General features: G+C 38.6%; 2 protein-coding genes across 11 annotated transcripts in view; one reads left to right on the top strand and one right to left on the bottom strand.

The window, feature by feature from the left end:
- The window catches only part of prdm6 (PR domain containing 6), a 132877-nt gene that overhangs the window by 60586 nt on the left and 52557 nt on the right, over positions 1-19734 (top strand). The gene's annotated exons all lie outside the window — the stretch shown is intronic.
- LOC122966675 lies at positions 1257-14881 on the bottom strand. Its single transcript, XM_044330945.1, has 2 exons — positions 10693-14881; positions 1257-4488 (listed from the first exon to the last, which is right to left on the bottom strand). The coding sequence occupies exons 1-2, from the start codon at positions 13448-13450 to the stop codon at positions 1691-1693; spliced, it is 5556 nt and encodes a 1851-aa protein (XP_044186880.1). The 5' UTR covers positions 13451-14881; the 3' UTR covers positions 1257-1690.

Raw genomic sequence — 19734 nt, 5'->3', positions numbered from 1 at the left:
AGTTATAAAGTGATAAGATCCTTGAATTGTACTCACGAGATGAAATTCTTACTGCGTCATTTTTCTTCAGAGCGAATGGATAACAGTATCAGCTCCAAATTGAAAATAACTCACCTCAGGCAACCTTTTTGTCAGTTGGGAGGCACGGCCCTTTTCAGGAACTGTTGTTGTTGTACATGTCAACAATGGAACAGACATGATTGACAGACTGACTCTGACTCATGATTCAACCCTCTCTAGGCTGAGTTTAAAGTACTTATAGAAGGGGTATTATATGAAAGTTAATATAATTAAAAGTCCAGAGTGTGAGTGGAGACAACATTTTGCTTTTACTCTTGTATGAGAGAAACACTTAAGAGCTGGAGCAGTGCTGTACTGTGTGTCATTTATTTAAGGGAACATACAGTATAGTTGATAAATTATGTTGGCTGTAACTATCACATAAGACCCAGAGCAGACTACTGAGCTGCACTAGTGATGATGAAGATAAAAAAACTGTGATGAAAACTGATGTGCACAAGTTTGGTATGTTCAGTTTATATCAGCAGATTTATGGAAACGTTGCCATTGTCCTTCATGTGTAGGCAGTTACAGAATGTGTTGGTAGCATACAGTGTAAATATTGTTGTTATGGATTTATTCACAAATTCCAGGAAATGTATTCATTACCTTAACAGGACATAAATGTTTTAAAAAAAATTCCAAGGTAAGGTTGTATTCTCGTCATTTATGCTAATTCCAAATTAATATTTAAGTCTTCAAATAAAAAAAGTTACATATGAAAGCCAGGCTCTTCACACACACAACACAAGTAAGTATTCATTACTTTCATAATGTAATAAGGAGTGATAATGAATATAGTTTATAGTTTGGTGATAAAGTTATGAGCTAAAACACTTCTAGGGTTGAATGACTTGAAAAGATACACCATAAATGGACTAGAAGGCACTCACTAGCCTAGCAACATTGATGCTACAAATAACCCATAAAGCGACACCGATGCACTCTCCATTCAAAAAGAATATCTTGTGAAGATGTAATTGTTTAGTCCTCAAATATTAGACAGTTCACACTCTTTCATATGCAATTTTCATAATGAAATAGGAAGCCTCAAAAAACATGGTGAGTATGGTAAGATGCTTAGTAAGTGTGTAAATGATTAATAGGCCCACATTGCTTCAATGTAAAAACAAAGAGCTTCCACAGTCTTACAACTAAAACCTTGCTGCTGCTGTAACGTGGTCTTGGTTGCTGCCAGTGTAAGTCAGATTAAGATCCTCTGACCAAACTAAAGTCATGTCATGACAAACATCCTTGATATCAAATGTCTCTTTACTTATTATCACATGACTGAAAATCTGCCTTAGTCATGACACCTGATCCAGCTCCACAAATAAGATAAGAAGTAATTTATTTTCCAAAGTGTCATGCACCAAAAGGTTCCCAGAACACATGGGCTCACAAGACACTACAAACATAACAAACAGGAGCACAATATGATGAGAGCAAAAGAGCAAATATAATACACCTCCACCTTCAAACCATACTGTGTCAAACCAAATATGAACACACTCCTGCTCCAGAGACATTACAGCTGTAAAACATAACTTAGACTACGCTTCTCAAACATAAAACAAAGAGCTACCACAGTTTTATATCTAAAACTTCGCTGCTGTTGTCAGAAAAGATCTCATAAGATGCTGCAGGCCTTGTCTTCTGTGACTTTCTTCACATGTTCCTGTATCCAGTCATTTATTTCTTCCTCATGCACTTTCTTTAGGTTATCGATTTCCTTGTATTGGGTTGGAAGTTTAAACCTCAAGGTATTAATTTCTTGCTCTTGTTTTTTCTTCAATCTGTCAAAGTCTTTCTGATATGCTTTGTTAATGGTCAGCTTTTGTATCATGAAATCGTTGTTTTGTTGTTGCTTTTGCTTCATATCGTCCATTTCCTTGTTGCGCCTCTCCAACAAAGCTGCAAAGTCTGTCGTGTATTTGTTTTTGAATTCATTGAGGTCTTCTGCCTGCTTTCTTGCCTCTTCTTCATGTTTCTTCTTCATTTCCTCTACTTTCGTCTGAAAGTTGTCTTGTAATTCTTTCCAATCTTTTTCCTCCTGTTCTCTTCTGAGTTGGTCTTCTTCTCTTCTTCTGTGTTCGTATTCCCTTCTTTCTTGCTCATATTCTTCTCTTAGCTTGTTCAGTCGTGTTTGCTCAAATTCTTTTCTCTGTTGATCTTCTTGATATCGTTTCTCCCACCATTCTTTTCGTTCCTTTTCCCAAGCCTCTTGTTCCTTTTGTATTTCTTCTCTGTTCTGCATCAACTTCCTGTCTGCAGTTGTCTTGTTTTCTGATTCAGATTTAATTTTTTTCTCTAAAGATAAACTTCTTTGTTCCCACTGTTGTCGCTGAATTTGTTCTTGCTTTTTCCTCTCCCTTTTCTCCTCTGCTCTTTTTTCCTCTTCTCTTTTCTTCCTCTCTTGCTCTTTATTAATGCGTTCCTCCTTTTGCTTGAGTGCTTTGTCTCTCTCTGCTCTTTCTTGTTCAATTTTCTTCTTCTTCGTTTGCATTTCTTCTTCATGTTTTCTTTCAAGGTCCCTCTTTAGTCTCTGTATTTCCTCTTCCTTCTCTCTCAGTATCCTTTTCACTTCCTTTTGTATGGCTGCCTCAGCTTCTTGGAACATCTCTGAGGTATAGTAGCCACCACCATTTTTCCTCACCAGTGACTCCACCTTGGTCAGCAGCTGCTTGACTTGAGCACGATTCTTTTGATCATTGTTATTGAAGACCTGATATCTTCCTCCACATTCAGTCGTCAGTTTTTTGAGGAAGTCTTCACTGTCTTCTTCTATGTAACTCTCAATTGTTTGGTTTTTAAGATCATCTCCTCTGGTGAATATGATGATGATGAAGTCTTGTGACTTCTTGCCAAAAAACCTCTTGATCAGCTCCACGGTTTCTTTTTCCTCCTCTGTAAAGCGACCGATCTGCAGCACCAGTAAGAAGACATGAGGCCCTGGAGCCAACATGCTGACACATTTCACAAGCTCCTGTTGAACTTCATCATTGGACAGAGTTGTGTCAAACAAGCCGGGGGTGTCGACCACAACAACAGGCCGGCCATCAATCTCTCCTTCTTCTTTTTTGCAAAGCTTGGTCACTGACTTCATGCTGGCTTTAGAATAAAAGCATTCCTTCCCCAAAATGGTGTTTGCAGTGGCGCTCTTCCCGCTACCAGTCTTCCCAATCAGCACCATCCTGAGACGGTCTGGTCTTGTTTTTTTGTAACCTGCCATCTCCAGTTTGGACACATGTCTTGCAACCTTATTCAGCCGAGGCCTGGCCATCATGTCCTTTGTGAAGCTCCTGTACCCCACAGCTCTCATCTTTTCGGCAGTATCCAACACCTCAGAGACCTGATGCTTGTCTCTGACATCGAAGACAACATATCTTCCTCCAAAGCTCTGAATGAGCTCCTGGACATCTCTGTTCCTCCTTAAAAAGTCAACAACATCTGGAACTGTAGGATCTGATGCCACGGTGAACAGAATCATGGTGAAGTCATTGACTCGAGAGCTGAATGTGTTCTGGATGGTCTCTAACTCTCCCTTGTCTGTATCAGTGAGGGAATCCAAAGGTAAAACCAGGAGGAAGGCATGGACACCCTCAGGATCACAGAGGGAGATACACCTGAATGATTCCTCCATCACTGCCTCCTGACGTTTTCCATACAAGGCAGGCAGCTCCACCAGGGAAATCTGACGTCCACACACCTCTCCCTGATGTTTAACACACTCTGAGTTGGCCGGTGGACCAAATTTTCTCTCTCCTAGAATGGCGTCCACTGCTGAAGTCTTTCCAGCTCCAAAACTTCCACACAGTACCAGGTTCAAAGGAGATTTGGGTTCTGGTTTTGCACATGCAGGTGCCTCTGTCACATTGCACTGTTCAGCCACTTCAGTACAGTTTAGATGTCCTCCCCTGTTGTCACTCACTATCTTCTCCATTTTGTCCATCAGTTCTAGAGGATCACAGCCAATAAAATCTTTTTTATCAAAATTGATGCTGTGCTGCCTTCGACTGCACTCTTGGATGAGTTTGTTCACCGAAGAATTAAATATCCTGTCATTTTGTGGTCTGATGACCATTGAGTATTTAAAAGCATCTTGACCAAACAAACTCAGGATTACATTCAGTGTGTTTCTGTCCTCCTCAGTGAAATCAGAAGGCCTCACTAACAGCAGGAGAACATTTGGTCCTGGGGGGCAAAGAGCAACACACTTCCTGATCTCATGTCTCACTCTAGCCACAGGCAGATTGAAGACGTCTGCTGTTGTCACTACTGTTACGGGCATTTTCCTCCACTCGCCATGGACGATAGATTTCCTGGCAGTACTCAGATAAGAAAAGTCCATCTTCCCTATGATGAAGTTGCTTAGTTTTGTCTTTTCTTTTTCACTCTTCCCAAACATCACAATCCTGAGTGCAGATGCTGTAGAAAAACAAAGACAACATCATTAATACATATCGCTATAATAGCAGTGAGTTCATTGTCGTTATAATATTGGTTTTCATTTATGTCTGTATTTCTGCCATTGAGTTCTTAAAAAGTAAATACACACTCAAATTCTGCTAGCTCCTTCCATCCCAACATACTTTAAAAAATGCAGCAGAGGACCGCACAGGTCAACGACTGTAGGAGGCATGGCTATGTGATGTGTGACGTGATAGGTCGGGGGACACCGGCTGACCACCGCTCAGTGTAGGACGAACAGCGATGTAGAGCTGGTAGTCAGAACTAACCAGCCATGAGCAGCTGTTGTCAGACTCTCTGTGTCTGCACTGGAAACACAGAGAGTCTGCTGGAGCTTTGACCGTCACTAGAAGCACATTCACGGCCATTTGTAAAAGTCTCTGTGTTATGTTAGTTGTAGCTGAGCTAGCGGCTCTACTAGAAGAGGCTCTCCTATGTGTGTGTGTCTGTGAGAGAGTGTACTTAGCCGTAGCCCTGCTGTTTATCACATTAACATTACTGTTGTCAGCCCTGAATGTCTTGTAAAGCTCTGAATATAGCACAGTAGGTTATTGGCGGGACCATGTGTTGTGTTTACTGCCACAGAGAAGGAATAAATCTGAGTTATTGGCATAACCACAGTTGTTCTCTGAGTAGCACGACGTCGCCTCGCTGCTGTCGTGTCAGACTTCCTAATGCTACCAGCATCTCTGTGTGAGAGGCACACACTGAGGCTACAGTTATCCAGTGCTCTGATATTTATACCTGGCGGCAGCTGATATGAAATAGACCTCAGAGTCTTACCTAGTAGAGCAGACAGAAGTAAGCTAATTCTGAGCAGAAAAGTTAGTTTTTACTCAAAATATGTGTATTGTTGGAAAAGTCACCTGTATTAACATCATATGACTACACAGATCTATGGAATAATGTGTAAAAAAATGGACTTATTTTAACGCAAGGGGCTGCATTAAGAGATCGAAATGCTGTTTTTGTTCTGAATGTGCGGCTACTAGACTCACCACGTCCTGCAGATGCTGCTCCTGCCATAATTTCATATCAGTGGAAACTTGCAAGAGTACCACTGGAGAAATTACTTGTCTGTTGAAAGAAAAACAGTGCAAAATGATATGTTAGACTTCTGTGTTTCAGTAAGTTATCATAATTACTGTATTTTCCTCAAATAAACACAGTTACTCTGGATAATTCAGATGTCGCCATGGACAATGTTCTGCATAAATAACTGCATTAAGTCAAGGCTTTAAGACCCACTGTGTAATTAATTAATTAGCCTAAGTACTAGATACAGTTCAGCCATATAAATGTTGCTTTGTTAATACAAAGATTGGGATTGTTCTATATAACTGTATTATTCACAGATGGGTTAAACTGAAATAATCTTAATAGTTTTCTCCCAAAACAATCATCCATGAACATAATTCATGGAGATGAGCAAAGCTATCTTTATCACTTATTATTGATGAATAAATCATTTTTATTAATTTTTACACATCAGTATCACAGGTTTATCTTTGATTCAGATGTATTTTGTAGATTATATCAGTATTCCACAAATTTAAGGTGACAGAAACTGTTAATTAAAAATGACTGGATCAATATCTAGTGAAATGTTTGTTTCCATTCTGTAACAGAAATGACACTAAATGCAAAAACAGTCATTGTATTGCACACTTTTAACACTGTTGTTGGAACACTGGCACTGAATGACACAAATATCACAACCAGTATTCACCAGTAGGTTACCCCTGGTTACTGTTCACCAGCTGATAAATGTTGTATTTTGTACCATCAGCTTGTGTGAACTTGTGCAGCAGGAGTGGCTGTCCTCAGTTTTCTATTCTTTTTCTACAACAATGAGCTGAAAGCTACAAAGAATGCAGACTAAAGTTGCTGATTGTGGGATTGGACTAGCAACCTTTCTATATTAGAGTCCTTTAGAGGCCCTGCCTACCTACAGTGAACCCTCACAGGTGGCATCACTTATTTTGCCTGATCAAACCTCTTCCCAGCACTGTGTGGGCGTGTACAGACTGTATGTGGTTAGCATCTTCCTCATTCTCCTGTTGGCTTTGTTCCACCTGTTAGCGTGGGAATTACAACTTTATCATTCCTATCATGTTATTCCCGGCATTGCTCCACCCACCTGCAATTTGAGTGGAGATCTAATCAACCGCAGTGATTGAAAACACCCGTGAGGATGTTTTCATGTTTAGTGTTTTATGTAGTTAATGACGTCTTCCTGTAATAACAAATGTTATGCAGCCATTCAGGTGTTGCTGAGTGAATTTAATCATAGTCCTGCAACACTGTTGTGTAGTTATAACAACTGTTCTCTCATGACTTTGCTGGAGCTTCTATGTGAGAAGTATACTAGAATATATGTGTAGTTTATGTGTAGCATTACTTTATAATACAAAATGTGTGTGGTATTCTGCTTGCCAAAAGTAAAAGAGTACAATTTGAACAGAAGTAAGCATTAAGTATAACCTTTAATACACAAACCTAAATGACTTAATTTTAGCACAAGTGTCTGAATATAATTCTCGGAGTTAAGGCCACCCTTTAAAAATAAAATCATATTTCTTGAAGGCTGTAGTTTTTCTCTATTTCATCTTGATTTACTTAAACATGCAGCGATGAAATGGTTGTTTGACTTTTTTATATCATAAACAAACAATATCAACAGTTATTGTGTGTTTAACTTTTAACAACTACAAACTGTGATTCTGAACATCTGAAAACTACACACCACAACACTTGTAAACAATTAAAGGCTGTAATCATTTTCCTAAGATATAGATATATATTCACTGACTTTTATAGATTTGTTGAATTTACTCACCAGGTGAAATCCTTATGGCGTCGCGTTTCATCAAAGCTCATGAATGAAAGTACTGGCTTGCATGTAAATCGGCTCACCTATAAGACAACCTTCTAATCAGAATTAGAGGGCAGGGCTCTGTACTGGTATGACAACAATCACACAGGCATGGCTGACTGACTAATCGATGTCTTACCATTCTTAAGGCTAAAATATGATCAAATGTCTGAGGTCAACTGTGACAGTGTTGTACTAGAAGCACAACAACTGATCAGCTGACTGGTTTTAGTTTTGGCTGCTACAGTTTTTTAATGCCTGTACAAATTCAACCTTACACACTAGATTCTTTACATTCTCTATTTTTTAATCTTTTTTTTTCTATTTTTTCAAACCTTAATTTTAAATTATTCTTGAGTTTAAAACATGTTGTATTTATGCTACCTTTTCACCAAGCCCTGGAAACACAATTTATTTCTTCATAGGTAGCATTTACTGAAAAAGTATAAATGTAACTGTGGTGAGATGACAATAAAGGTCCTTGAATCCTTCAGAAACTCAGTTCAAAGTGACAGGTGGCAGGCATGCCCTCTTTCTATAGACATACATCTTTTTTGCTATCTGCATCTTTACTTTCTCTTGTCTATCTTTCTCCCTCTTTGTGTACCTTGACAGTAGTAAATAGTTTATTTCAGTTACCAGTTTTATCAAAGCATTCATCTTTTATGTTACAGACAAGCACAAACACAAGTATTCTCTTTCTATCTCTCTCCTCACTATGTGCTGTATGCAACCAAACATGCACAAGGATACACTTGTTGATTTAATGCATTCCTTCATTACTTTAACCTTAACCACAACAACAGATGCCTAACCCTAAACTGAACTTTAACCTTGTCCTGTATTTGTTTGAAGTAACATTTTAAATGGATATTGCTTTTAGATTTGTATGTTTTAATGTTTACTCACTATACCCCTGTATGATTTGTAACATCTGATACTCTAATTATTTTGTAAATGTGCCTGCCCAGGGACTGCTGATGAACTTTAGCTCTCTAGCTTGTCATATTTATTTGTCATATGTCATAACATATGACAAATAAAATAAATAAATAAGTAAAATTGTGAACTTAACTCTAAAACTCATTCTTAACACTCAAACAGCACTTTGAAGGTGTTTCACAAAGTGAGTACCAGCCAAATGTCCTCATACCCTCAGTCTAAAACTCAAATTGGTCTTCACAAGTATTACACACACACACACATTTAAACACATCTACATAGTGTACATGCACACAAATAATCTGTTTTGGACTGATCTTGAATAGACAATAGAAACCACAATCACAAGACAAAAGGTTCGGTGTAACTAAGCTACAACAACAACAACAACAACAACAACAACAACAGGAAGCACACTCAGTGTTGTCGGTAAAGAAGGAAACCAGTAAAACTTGTCCACAGCAGGATGCAGTCAGAAATAAAGATGCTGAACCATGATGATGTGATATGACACTTGCATACCACAGTAAATAAGTCCTAACAGTGGCAGCACAGATGTTAAGAAGTGACAACAGGACACTTAAAATAAAAATACAAATGCACAGAGAGTCTGCCACATTCATGAATAACACTAAATAACTATCCATGACCTGCCGTACTTATAATAAGAAATGTGTAATATTGAAATCATGAAATTTGAAAATTATTTTACAGTTTTGTCTAGCAAATTCAGTACAACACATTGGAGGATATTGATGATTCACACATGTTTTTACCACATTATTATGTACACCTACATAGCTAAACCTGATGCAGTCCAATCCAACAGCTCTTTAATCAATTCTGCATTTAGAAAACCTTTAATGTTCAGTTTTTGTTGACAGTGTCTGAAGGTGTTGATTCAACTCTGTTGTCATTTCTGAGGCTTTTGAATATAAACAGTGTGTTTTGCACATTTAAAGAAAGATCTTAATGATTGCCTGTTCCCATATGAGGCACAGAGTAAAGAGACTCATACACATGCTCACGTCTTAAGTGTTGATATCAGTACCGGTGAGTGACCAAATGATTGATTACTAAGGTTTTCTAGGACTCTGCAGAGTCTCAGTTTGTGTACATGAGTGAAGTCTTCAGGATGTAGAACCAGCAGGATCACATGAGGTCCAGGACTAGAGTCTCTGTTTTCTACATCCCTGTTGGCTTGTGTTTGGAGATGTTAGAAAGCATCAGATCTGGAGTGGTTGATTAGAAGTATTTTTATTTTCTTCTCGAGTTCACTGTATTTCTGAGGGCACTGAGATACTGTGAAGTGCAAACTGCATTCAAGTCATTTAGGGCTGCAACCAATAATTATTTTCATTATCGATTAATCCGTTGATTATTTTCTCGATTAATTGATTAGTTGTTGAGTCTATAAAGTATCGGAAAATGGCTAAAAAAGTCAATCACTGTTTCCCAAAGCCCAATGTGCAACCTCCAATGTCTTCTTTTGTCCCAACCAACAGTCCACAACCAAAATATATTGTGTTTACTATCATAAAAGACTAAAATAAACCAGAAAATATTCACATTTAAGAAGATAGAAGAAGAGAATTTGGGCATTTAAAAAAAAAAAAAAGACTTAAAATGATTAGCAAAATAATCAGTTACCAAAACGTAACATTTGAAACACTTTATTTATCATTACACATTTTTTAATAAACGTTTTTACAGTAAACAACACAGTATGTCTGCAGATTGTGCAGAGGAGAAACATTCTAAATAAAACAAATAATTAATCTTCTGTCATTATAAAGACAACTGAAAAAGATTTACTGTGTACAAACCTGGATGCTGTTATTATGTAAATAAGAAAATATACATTTCTTGTAAAACAAAATTAAATATGTGATTAATTTGATGATCTTTATATGTGTTCATTATTTAGTTTATATCATCAGGTTTCACTAGTTTACATTTAACAATTGCTGTAATATCTCTTAGAAAGTTAAATAGGTAAATGTCAGATGAAAGGTTCAATTTGACTGCAGCTGATTAGATTATTTAACCTGCTGTCTGTGACACAGATGTACTGACATTACCAGCTGAAGAACATGCACAAAGTTCAAATTAATGGACTGATAGAAATTTCTGTGCCCTGGCTTCTAGGAGAACTTTTAACATTTGCACTTGAAATGATCAGACTTTGTTTTATGTAGTTATTTATATGTCAGGCATTGGTCACATAAAGTATTGTTATCTGAATGACACCAGTTAAATAGAAAACACTCATTAAATTTCACTTGAGCCTTCAAAACTAGAATCTCTGAGTTTTGCAGCTGTTACAAATAAGGACACATCTCATAAAATGCTACACGTTTTTTCTTCGGTGGCTTTTTTCACATGTTCCTGTATCCAGTGTTGTATTTCCTCCTCGTGTATTTTCTTTAGCTGATTGATTTCTCTCTCCAGGTTTTCTTTGTCATGGAAACAAAGTGCTGATTTCAGCTCATTAATGTCTTGTTCTTGTCTGTTCTTTAATTTATCAAAGTCTACCTGATACGCTTTGTTTCTGCTCAGCTGTCTTATCATGAAGGCATCTTGTTGTTGTTGCTTCTCCTTCATGGCCTTCATTTCTTTTCCATACCTTTCTATCTCAGCTGATGCATCCTTGGTATATCTGTGTTTGAATTCATTGCATTCTTCAGCTTGCCTTCTGGCCTCCTCTTCGTTCTTCCTCCTCATTTCCTCCAGTTTCTTCATAAGATTTTCTTGTACTTCTTTCCATTCTCTTGCTTCTAGTTCTCTTCTCATTTGTTCTTCTTCTTTTCTTCTGTTTTCATGTTTTTCTATTTCCTGCTCGTATTCTTCTCGGAGCTTTCTAAGCCGTGTTTGCTCTTCCTCTCGTCTTTGTTCTTCTTCTCGATAACGTTTCTCCCACCATTCCCTTCTTTCCTGCTCCCAGGCCTCTTGTTCTTTTCTCATCTCCTCTCTACTCCGTATTAAAAACATTCTGCCTGTTACTTCATTTGTTTTGGATCCGTATTTTAGTTTTTTCTCCAGAGTTTCAACTTTTTGTTCCCACTCGTGTCGTTTGAATTCCTCGTGCTTTTTCATGTTCCTTTCCTCTTCTTCCCTCTTTGCTCTTTCCCTCTTCCTCTTCTCCTGCTCCTTCCTGATGTGTTCCTCCTTGTCTTTGACTAGTTTGGCTCCCATTGCTATTTCTTGTTCAAATTTGGGTATTAGCTCTGCCAATTTATTTTTCTTCACTTGCATTTCTTCTTCATGTTTTCTTTCGAGGTCCCTCTTCTGTCTCTGCATCTCTTCTTCTTTGTCTTTCATTATCCTTTTCACTTCCTTTTGTATGGCTGCCTCAGCTTCTTGGAACATCTCTGAGGTATAGTAGCCACCACCATTTTTCCTCACCATTGACTCAACCTTGGTCAGCAGCTGCTGGACTTGAGCACGATTCTTTTGATCATTGTTATTGAAGACCTGGTATCTTCCTCCACATTCAGTCGTCAGTTTTTTGAGGAAGTCTTCACTGTCTTCTTCTATGTAACTCTCAATTGTTTGGTTTTTAAGATCATCTCCTCTGGTGAATATGATGATGATGAAATCTTGTGACTTCTTGCCAAAAAACTTCTTGATCAGCTCCACGGTCTCTTTTTCCTCCTCTGTAAAGCGACCGATCTGCAGCACCAGTAAGAAGACATGAGGCCCTGGAGCCAACATGCTGACACATTTCACAAGCTCCTGTTGAACTTCATCATTGGACAGAGTTGTGTCAAACAAGCCGGGGGTGTCGACCACAACAACAGGCTGGCCATCAATCTCTCTTTCCTCTTTTTTGCAAAGCTTGGTCACTGACATCATGCTGGCTTTAGAATGAAAGCATTCTTCCCCCAAAATGGTGTTTGCAGTGGCGCTCTTCCCGCTGCCAGTCTTCCCAATCAGCGCCATCCTGAGACGCTCCCTTCTCTGCACCATCCTGAGACCAGGCCGCCTCAGACGCTCTCTGCTCTGATAGTCATAACCTGATTTTTTTATAAAAGATGCATGTATTGTTGACCGATTCAACCGAGGCTTGGCAGTCATTTCCTTTGTGAAGCCTCTGGATCCCACAACTCTCATCTTTTCCACAGTATCCAACACCTCAGAGACTTGCTGCTTGTTGTTGATGTTGAAAACAACATAGCGTTCACCACAGCTCCGACAGAGCTCCTGGATGTCTCTGTTTTCCTGCAGAAACCTCATATTTGCTGGAAAGTTAGGATTTGACTTCACAGTGAACAGAATCATGGTGAAGTCATTGGCTCGAGAACTGAATATGTTCTGGATGGTCTTTAACTCTCTCTTGTCTTCATCGGTGAGGGGGTCCAAAGGAAGTACCAGGACGAAGGCATGGACACCCTCAGGATCACAGAGGGAAATGGACCTGAGTGATTCCTTATTTGCTGCCTCCTGAGGTTTTCCATCCAAGGCAGGCAGCTCCACCAGGGTAACCCGACGTCCACACACCTCTCCCTGATGTTTAACACACTCTGAGTCAGCAGGTGGACTAAACTTTCTTTGTCCCAGAATGGCGTTAGCTGCCGACTTCTTCCATGCTCCAGATCTCCCACACAAAACCAGGTTTAAAGGGGATTTTGCACATTCAGATGCTACCATGAGATCAGTCTCTTCTGTAAAGATGAGATATCGTCCCCTGTTTTCACTCACTATGTTCTCCATCTTCTTCATCAATTCTAAATGATCATATTCATGAAGTTCTGTTTCACCAAAATTGATGCTGTGCTGCCTTTGACTGCACTCTTGGATGACTTGGTTCACTGAGAAATTAAATCCCCTGTCATTTTGTGTAGTGATGACCATTGAGTATTTAAAAGCATCTTGGCCAAACAAACTTAGGATGAACTTCAGTGTTTTTATGTCCTGTTTGGTGAAATCAGAAGGCCTCACAGAAAGCAGCAGAACATTTGGTCCTGGGGGACAAAGAGCAACACACTTCTTCATCTCATGTCTCACTTTATCCACAGGCATACTGAAGACATCTGCTGTTTTCACTATTGTGAATGGTTTTCTCTTCCACTCTCCGATGATATGTTCACATTGCTTGGACATTTTTGGATAAGGGACATCTTGTTTTCCTGTGAGGAGGTTACATAGTGTTGTCTTTTCGTTGGGACTTTTTCCAAAGATCACAATCCTGAGTTCAGATGCTGGGAAACAAAAAGAACAAAAGCATTAAAGATGACCATAATTCCATGAAGATATTGTCATTGCCCTCCAGTAATAGCGATCATTCATTCATGATTCTTTAAAAAGGGGTTTACAGAAAAGATTCTTCCCATCATGCAAAAGGTGCTTTTCAGTCCGTCTAAGATTTTGCAGTTTTTTTGTGAGTATTGCAGCCAAAAATGTTTGATTTTGGAACAGCTTTTCTCAAAAATTGCATTACAATTTGCAATGTTTTATGTGCTCTTATTGCTTTAGAATTGTGGGAATTGGGAAAAATTGCAAGCAAAGGAAAATAATGCAATTTAAAAAAAAAAAAAAACTACTACCAATGAAGAGTCATCATGTAATAACTTTCATTGATAAAAGGCATACTGCATATCACATAAACAACTATATTTTAGTGCTAATGTTTCAGTGTTTTTTCTGAACATTAGGACCATGGGCTCAAAGTTATATAAAAAAGAACATACAGTACTTGTTCCATTTATCAGCCTTTATTAGGCTAAATAAACTTTCAGCTCAACATTAGCACCAAATAAAATCAGTCAATAATGATGTTAAAATAAATCCATTAACATGAAAATATAGTTTCATTTCCAAAATGCCCATTTTTATGTTTGAGGTAGATTATGTCCATCTCTGCTGTCTGAACATCAACTTGTATTCTTCTGACTAACTGAATCCAAACCTCATTTGGGAGTTGTTTTGGAATTGTTGTGTTTGGTCTATGGCATCATTTTTGTTCATCCACCTGAATGTACCTGAATCCTTAGTGAATCATGATGACACGAAATGCAACAATTGGTCCAAATCACTAGCGGTCTGTTTCTTCTAAATTTCTTCTAAATCTTCTTCTCAACTTTTTGAATTGCTACGTTCAGCCAATAAAAGCTGGCTATATTGCCTCGTTGCTTTGTATGTTAAACAGTGTTAAAAGTGGTATGTGTGTACCAATGCACTTGACAGACGGAAAATAACGGAGGATTCTTCAAAACTCAGGGTTATGTTCAGTGACAGTGTCTTTGTACAACACTGAAACCCACCAGATTGGAATCGATTCACATTAATATCAGATTCCTCCTGAGTTTTTCAAGGCAAACACTGTTTGACTAACATAATAAAACAAAACATACATGACAAAAAGAATTTCAATCTTCCTTCCTTTGGAGCCATGTGGTGTTAGTATAAAGAATGACATTGTGGTAGACAGCAGTATACGCTGCTACACCCTTTTTCCCACCCACACATTCAACACAGCGACACTGAGATAATTTGGCACAAAGACGCACATAGACTGCACAGTTTTGAGTGGGATAGATTTTAACTAAAATGTGAGTGACCACAATTTCCTACTCTCTCAGCCTGTAACTGTTTGATATCCATTTTGGCCCGCTGCCTGTGACTTCATTTCTGTTCTGAGTTTCAGTGAAGACTTGAATGAATGAATGAAGTCTTACTGGACTTACCGGATGCTGATTGTGCCATCTCATCTGAGAGAAATTCCACTTAAGAAGCTGAAGGTGACACCTGTTTGGTTAAAAGAATTTAATATTAGATAAGATGGACTTAATTGTCTCAGTGGAAAATTTACTTTGGACATTTCAGTATCTGCAGTATAAAATCACAGCAAAACAACAGTAAAAAAAACAACAAATATGTTCATCCATCAATTGCACATGCCTATCTACATTAGAAAAAGTTCTCACATAGAGTACAATATATAATGGTGATCAATGACAAGATGGACAGCTACAGCATACAAGAAAGAAACGAGGTAAAGGAAATAAATACAATAATTCAAGCTCAGTACTTTCCAGAAACAATGTCGTGGTTACTCTGGATAATTCACAGACTAATAACAAGACAAACAACCTACAGAGTCATTTGAGTGTTAGAAATATCCAAAATATTGCCTGATAAAACCTTTAACACTGTTACATGTAAGATAGTGAATTATATATTTTTCCCTTAATAATGAGTGTTTGGCATCCAGCCATGTTGCTGAGTGAATTCATAGTTTTACACTGTGCAGGAGTCTGATATATGGGCTGTTCAATGAGTGTTCTAATATAAAACCTTCATACAAATATATTTAATAGCATAGATTGATAATATAAAAAATGTGTACCATTTCAGTAGCCAAAAGTAACCATAAAAGAATACTGGACATATAACCTTAAATACACAAAGATGAATTTAAGTGGCCTCAGTTAAACACATTTTACTACATGAACTATATATTAAATTGCCTTCAAAATACTAAATATACTAAAATATTTTTTTCCACAGGTTTGAATAACTTTCAGTAAACATAACAGTAAACATTTGAAATGAATTATGAATCCACAAAGAAAAAGTTGCAGTTATATCATATTTTGGTTGAAGTCCTGTACTGTAGTCTGAGAGTCTGATAACTACAAACTGAAATCACCAGGCCTGAACGTTCGACACTGGTGGATTATCATTAAACTACTGTTTCCTCCTACTTTTCTGTTCCTTATTTGCTGAATTTAGTGTTTAGTCTACTCACCACATGAAGTTAACTCTTTATCAAATCAAGCTCCGAAGTAGAATCAACTCAAGACTGTCAACAATGAAACAACCCGGTGTGGACATACAATGGATTCATTTTCCTTGCTGTCATTGCACAAGTATGACAGCAATGTGAACAGCCCTGCAAGCCTTTGGCCGACTTATTAACTGCTCATGACTTAACATTTTTCAGGTTCAGTTGAAACTTGTTATAGATAGAACAATAGATCTGCTACCTTGCAGAGACCTAGTATGATTGGAGTCAACTGTGATGGGTTTGGGCTGGGGAATGATGGGAAATTTGGAAGCAAAACAAATTAAAAATTAGACCAAAAAAGATGGAGCATATGATGCTAACAGGTTGAGTGATATTGAGAGCAGTTTTGCTACAAGAAGCACACACAAAACACCTAAACAAAGTGAAAGTTCACTAAATTTAAGAGGTGTTTGTATATTATGATAGCATCAACAGTTGGGACACCTGTAGGGACAAAGATGTTCATTTAAACTTGGAAACCACCACAAATGAAATGAAACTGCAAAGTTTGGAATTTGGAGTATCCCTAAGACGGAAGCAGATGTGAGTGTACTTAATTTCTGGTCAAGGCTCAGAAAAACTGGTGGAACTCGTCCATACCAGGATGCAGCCACAGATAAATAGGTAATTACAGGAAAATCTGGCAGATACGTCATATGTTGTAAGTAAAACTTGTAGTGTACACATGTAAATGTTAAGCCTGCAAAGTCATGACAGTAGTTCAATTCCCTGTTGATGCACATAAAGGTTTTCATAGAAATATCCCCTTCCAAAGACAGTCAGGTTACTGCCTCTTCTGTTGAAGTGCAACTTAAGACCTCAAGAAAGACGTCTAGACTTAGACAGTACAGATAATGACATCAAAGAGCAAGTTTCCTGTTGTTCCAGTTGTTACTCAAAAGCCCTTATTCAGACGCCAGCCTGTCATGAAGCTGCATTGCACTCTGGTTTATTTCCTTCTCTTTTAGGTTACAAATTAGTCTCAGGGCCTCTTCTCCAGTGATTTTGAATTAGACCAATATGTTAAGGCAGAGAAATAGTTCAAAGATCCGTTTTAAACACTGAAAAATGGACCAAAGACCTTTCTCCATTGTTTTTTTTTTTCTTCTGGTGACCTCCCTTGATAAAAGTTTGAATCACCAGTTGTTGCAGGTTTTTGCAGCATTGATATGTTAAAGGACCAGTATGTACAATTTAGTGGCATCTAGTGGTGAGGTTGCAGATTGCAACAAACTGAATACCCCCCCCCCCCCCCCCCCCTTCCAAGTGTGTAGGGGAACCTATGGTGGCTGTGAAACTTGAAAGGCCCTCTCTAGAGCCATTGTTTGGTTTGTCCGTTCTGAGCTACTGTAGAAACATGGCGGTGCAACACAGCAGGCTCCGTAAGTAAAACATACTTATGAATATTATATTCCATTTCTGCCAAGTCTGCTCTGCTAGATGCCACTAAATTCTACACACTGCACCTTTAAAGAATGATCTAATTGCTTGTAAAGTAATTTTGGTTGCAGACACCACAAACTCCAGAAAATGCCCACTGAGTCGAGCCAGAACACTCCGAACAAAGTGGAATTTGTGGACTGGCTTTGTGATGCTTTGTCAGCATGGGTTTTTAGATAAACATGTTTGTACGCTTGTAGACATATTATTATACCTTGTAATGTATTTGGGTATGTTTGATTTATAACCTTGCATTGTCCGTACGTATGTTATCATTTAAAAGCTGATTGTAAAACTGTTCTTACTTTGTATGAAAACAAAGAAGTGAAAGATCAGAGAGCTGACGATACTGCGTCCCGCTGATCGGCCAGACGGATTTTAAACCTAACCATGCCGCTGTAAGGCAGCAGGGGTCTCTATTTTTCATACCTGAGAGCCCGTTGGATGTGTTTGATTTATAGCACAGCCCCGCCTGAATGTAGCGGCTTGTACGTATTAAACACATAGATTTGTTTTAAATACATACAAGCTGCTGCATGTTTGTGGGCCCCTCTCTCTCTCTTTTTATCCTGGGAGGTCATCGGGTATGTTTGATTTATAGCCTGGTCCCTCCTGGCTGTGTTTTCACATGGGTCCAACACCACCCCACCCCTCCCCCGGTGTGGAAAGAATTAATAAAACACACACACTCTCTCACACAGATCTTCAGCAGACTCAGTTTAACTTGTCAGGCTCAACTGCTCTCCTCAAATATTTCTGGATCTTTATCAGTATTTTCACTCGCTCTTATTAATTATGAGCTTGTGGCTCATTCTCATGCCAAAAAAAATCACTTTCAGAAGCTTTTTCCAATGTAACAAGTGGAAAGCCCTCGGGCTAAACACAAAAAGAGTTTCTGTAGGAAATTACACAATTCTTACACAGTGGTGGAATGTAACTTAGTACCCAAGTTCTTGTACAGACGCTTTTATCCAAAGCCACTTACAAGCAAGGCAAGACAAACAAGTGTCAGAGGACGGTGACTCAGAAAGAGCCGCGGTACAAGGGGACCTGTTATGCTTTTCCTTATTTTCAGTCTTACTAGTGCAGTGCCTGTTCAAAACAATTTACCAATGTTCCCTAAACACAGACTACAGTTTTGAGATGAACTGAAGTTGACCAGATGAACAGCAGTGCCTGCTCAAAACGTGCCTGAGGCATCCTGCACTATGTTCGTGCGAGTCCTTCCTTCATAGTTAGATATCTAATGTTACAATGCCGGACGTTCATATTAAAAGTGTCAAATAATGAGGTAAACGTATGTAGAAATAAGCCTTGTGAGTGAAAAGCCCCAGCTTCAGACTGCTCTGAAGGCTCAGTTCCCAACATTTTTTTCTACTTTCACCTCGGGTCGACGTCTGCTTGTGACAGATTTCACTGCTCTGCTCATTATGGTGTTTTTCCATTGTTTTGGGGGTAGTCACTCCAAACCATGACTAGAGTGGAGCTGGCACATTGTGAGGGCTTTTCCTTTACACAACAGGGCAAAGTAAAATAAGTAATTTATCTATTGGAGGTATGCTGGTCATCTGCAGCTCTTCATCAAACATCATCATCACTGTGGCTTGCTTGTACTATTTCTCCCTGCATTATATCTAACTAATCCACTCAACAAAGAGCTCCAAATATCTCCATATCTTGTTTTTAGCGCTGCTAACAAAGCTCTGCTAATTCAGTGAGGAACACGTTTCATTTCAAGCTTTTATTTTGAAGTAGTAAAGCAGGAAATATTGGGTTTTCATCAGCAGTAACTTAACAAGACTCTGATATGGCTGCACCACGGCAAGCTTCTGGTAAGGTAGCCAATCAGAACAGAGTGGGCTCATTGGAAGGGGGGCCTTAAAGAGACAGGAGCTAAGACCTCCTGTCAGAGACAATTGAACTGAGGGGCTACATAAAGGGCCAGTATGAGATAAAATTTTAGTTTTTTGAACTGTGAATCATACAAAGCTACTCTAGTGGAGTCCAAAAATAGAAAAATAGAGCTGGAAATGAGCATAATAGGTCCCCTTTAATTGATATAAAGTAGAGGTCGGACTGGGTCCAAATTCTGCTAATCATGTTGGTTAGGGTCTTGGGTCTGTATGTCACTATGTCCAGTATGTGGTATCATGTGGCA

This window comes from Thunnus albacares, chromosome 2, assembly GCF_914725855.1.
Source record: "Thunnus albacares chromosome 2, fThuAlb1.1, whole genome shotgun sequence".
NCBI classification, from domain to species: Eukaryota; Metazoa; Chordata; class Actinopteri; order Scombriformes; family Scombridae; genus Thunnus; species Thunnus albacares.
Note: the sequence above shows the minus strand (reverse complement) of the source record. Positions and strands in the feature narration are given on the sequence as shown.

What these genes read in the sequence shown, in the direction of transcription:
- LOC122966675 (XM_044330945.1), bottom strand. Translation starts at nt 13,450, where the DNA reads ATGTCCAAGCAATGTGAACATATCATCGGAGAGTGGAAGAGAAAACCA. An exon ending in AGAAAAAACGTGTAGCATTT is followed by an intron (nt 4,489 to 10,692) that starts TATGAGATGTGT and finishes GTTTTTCTACAG; the next exon opens with CATCTGCACTCAGGATTGTG.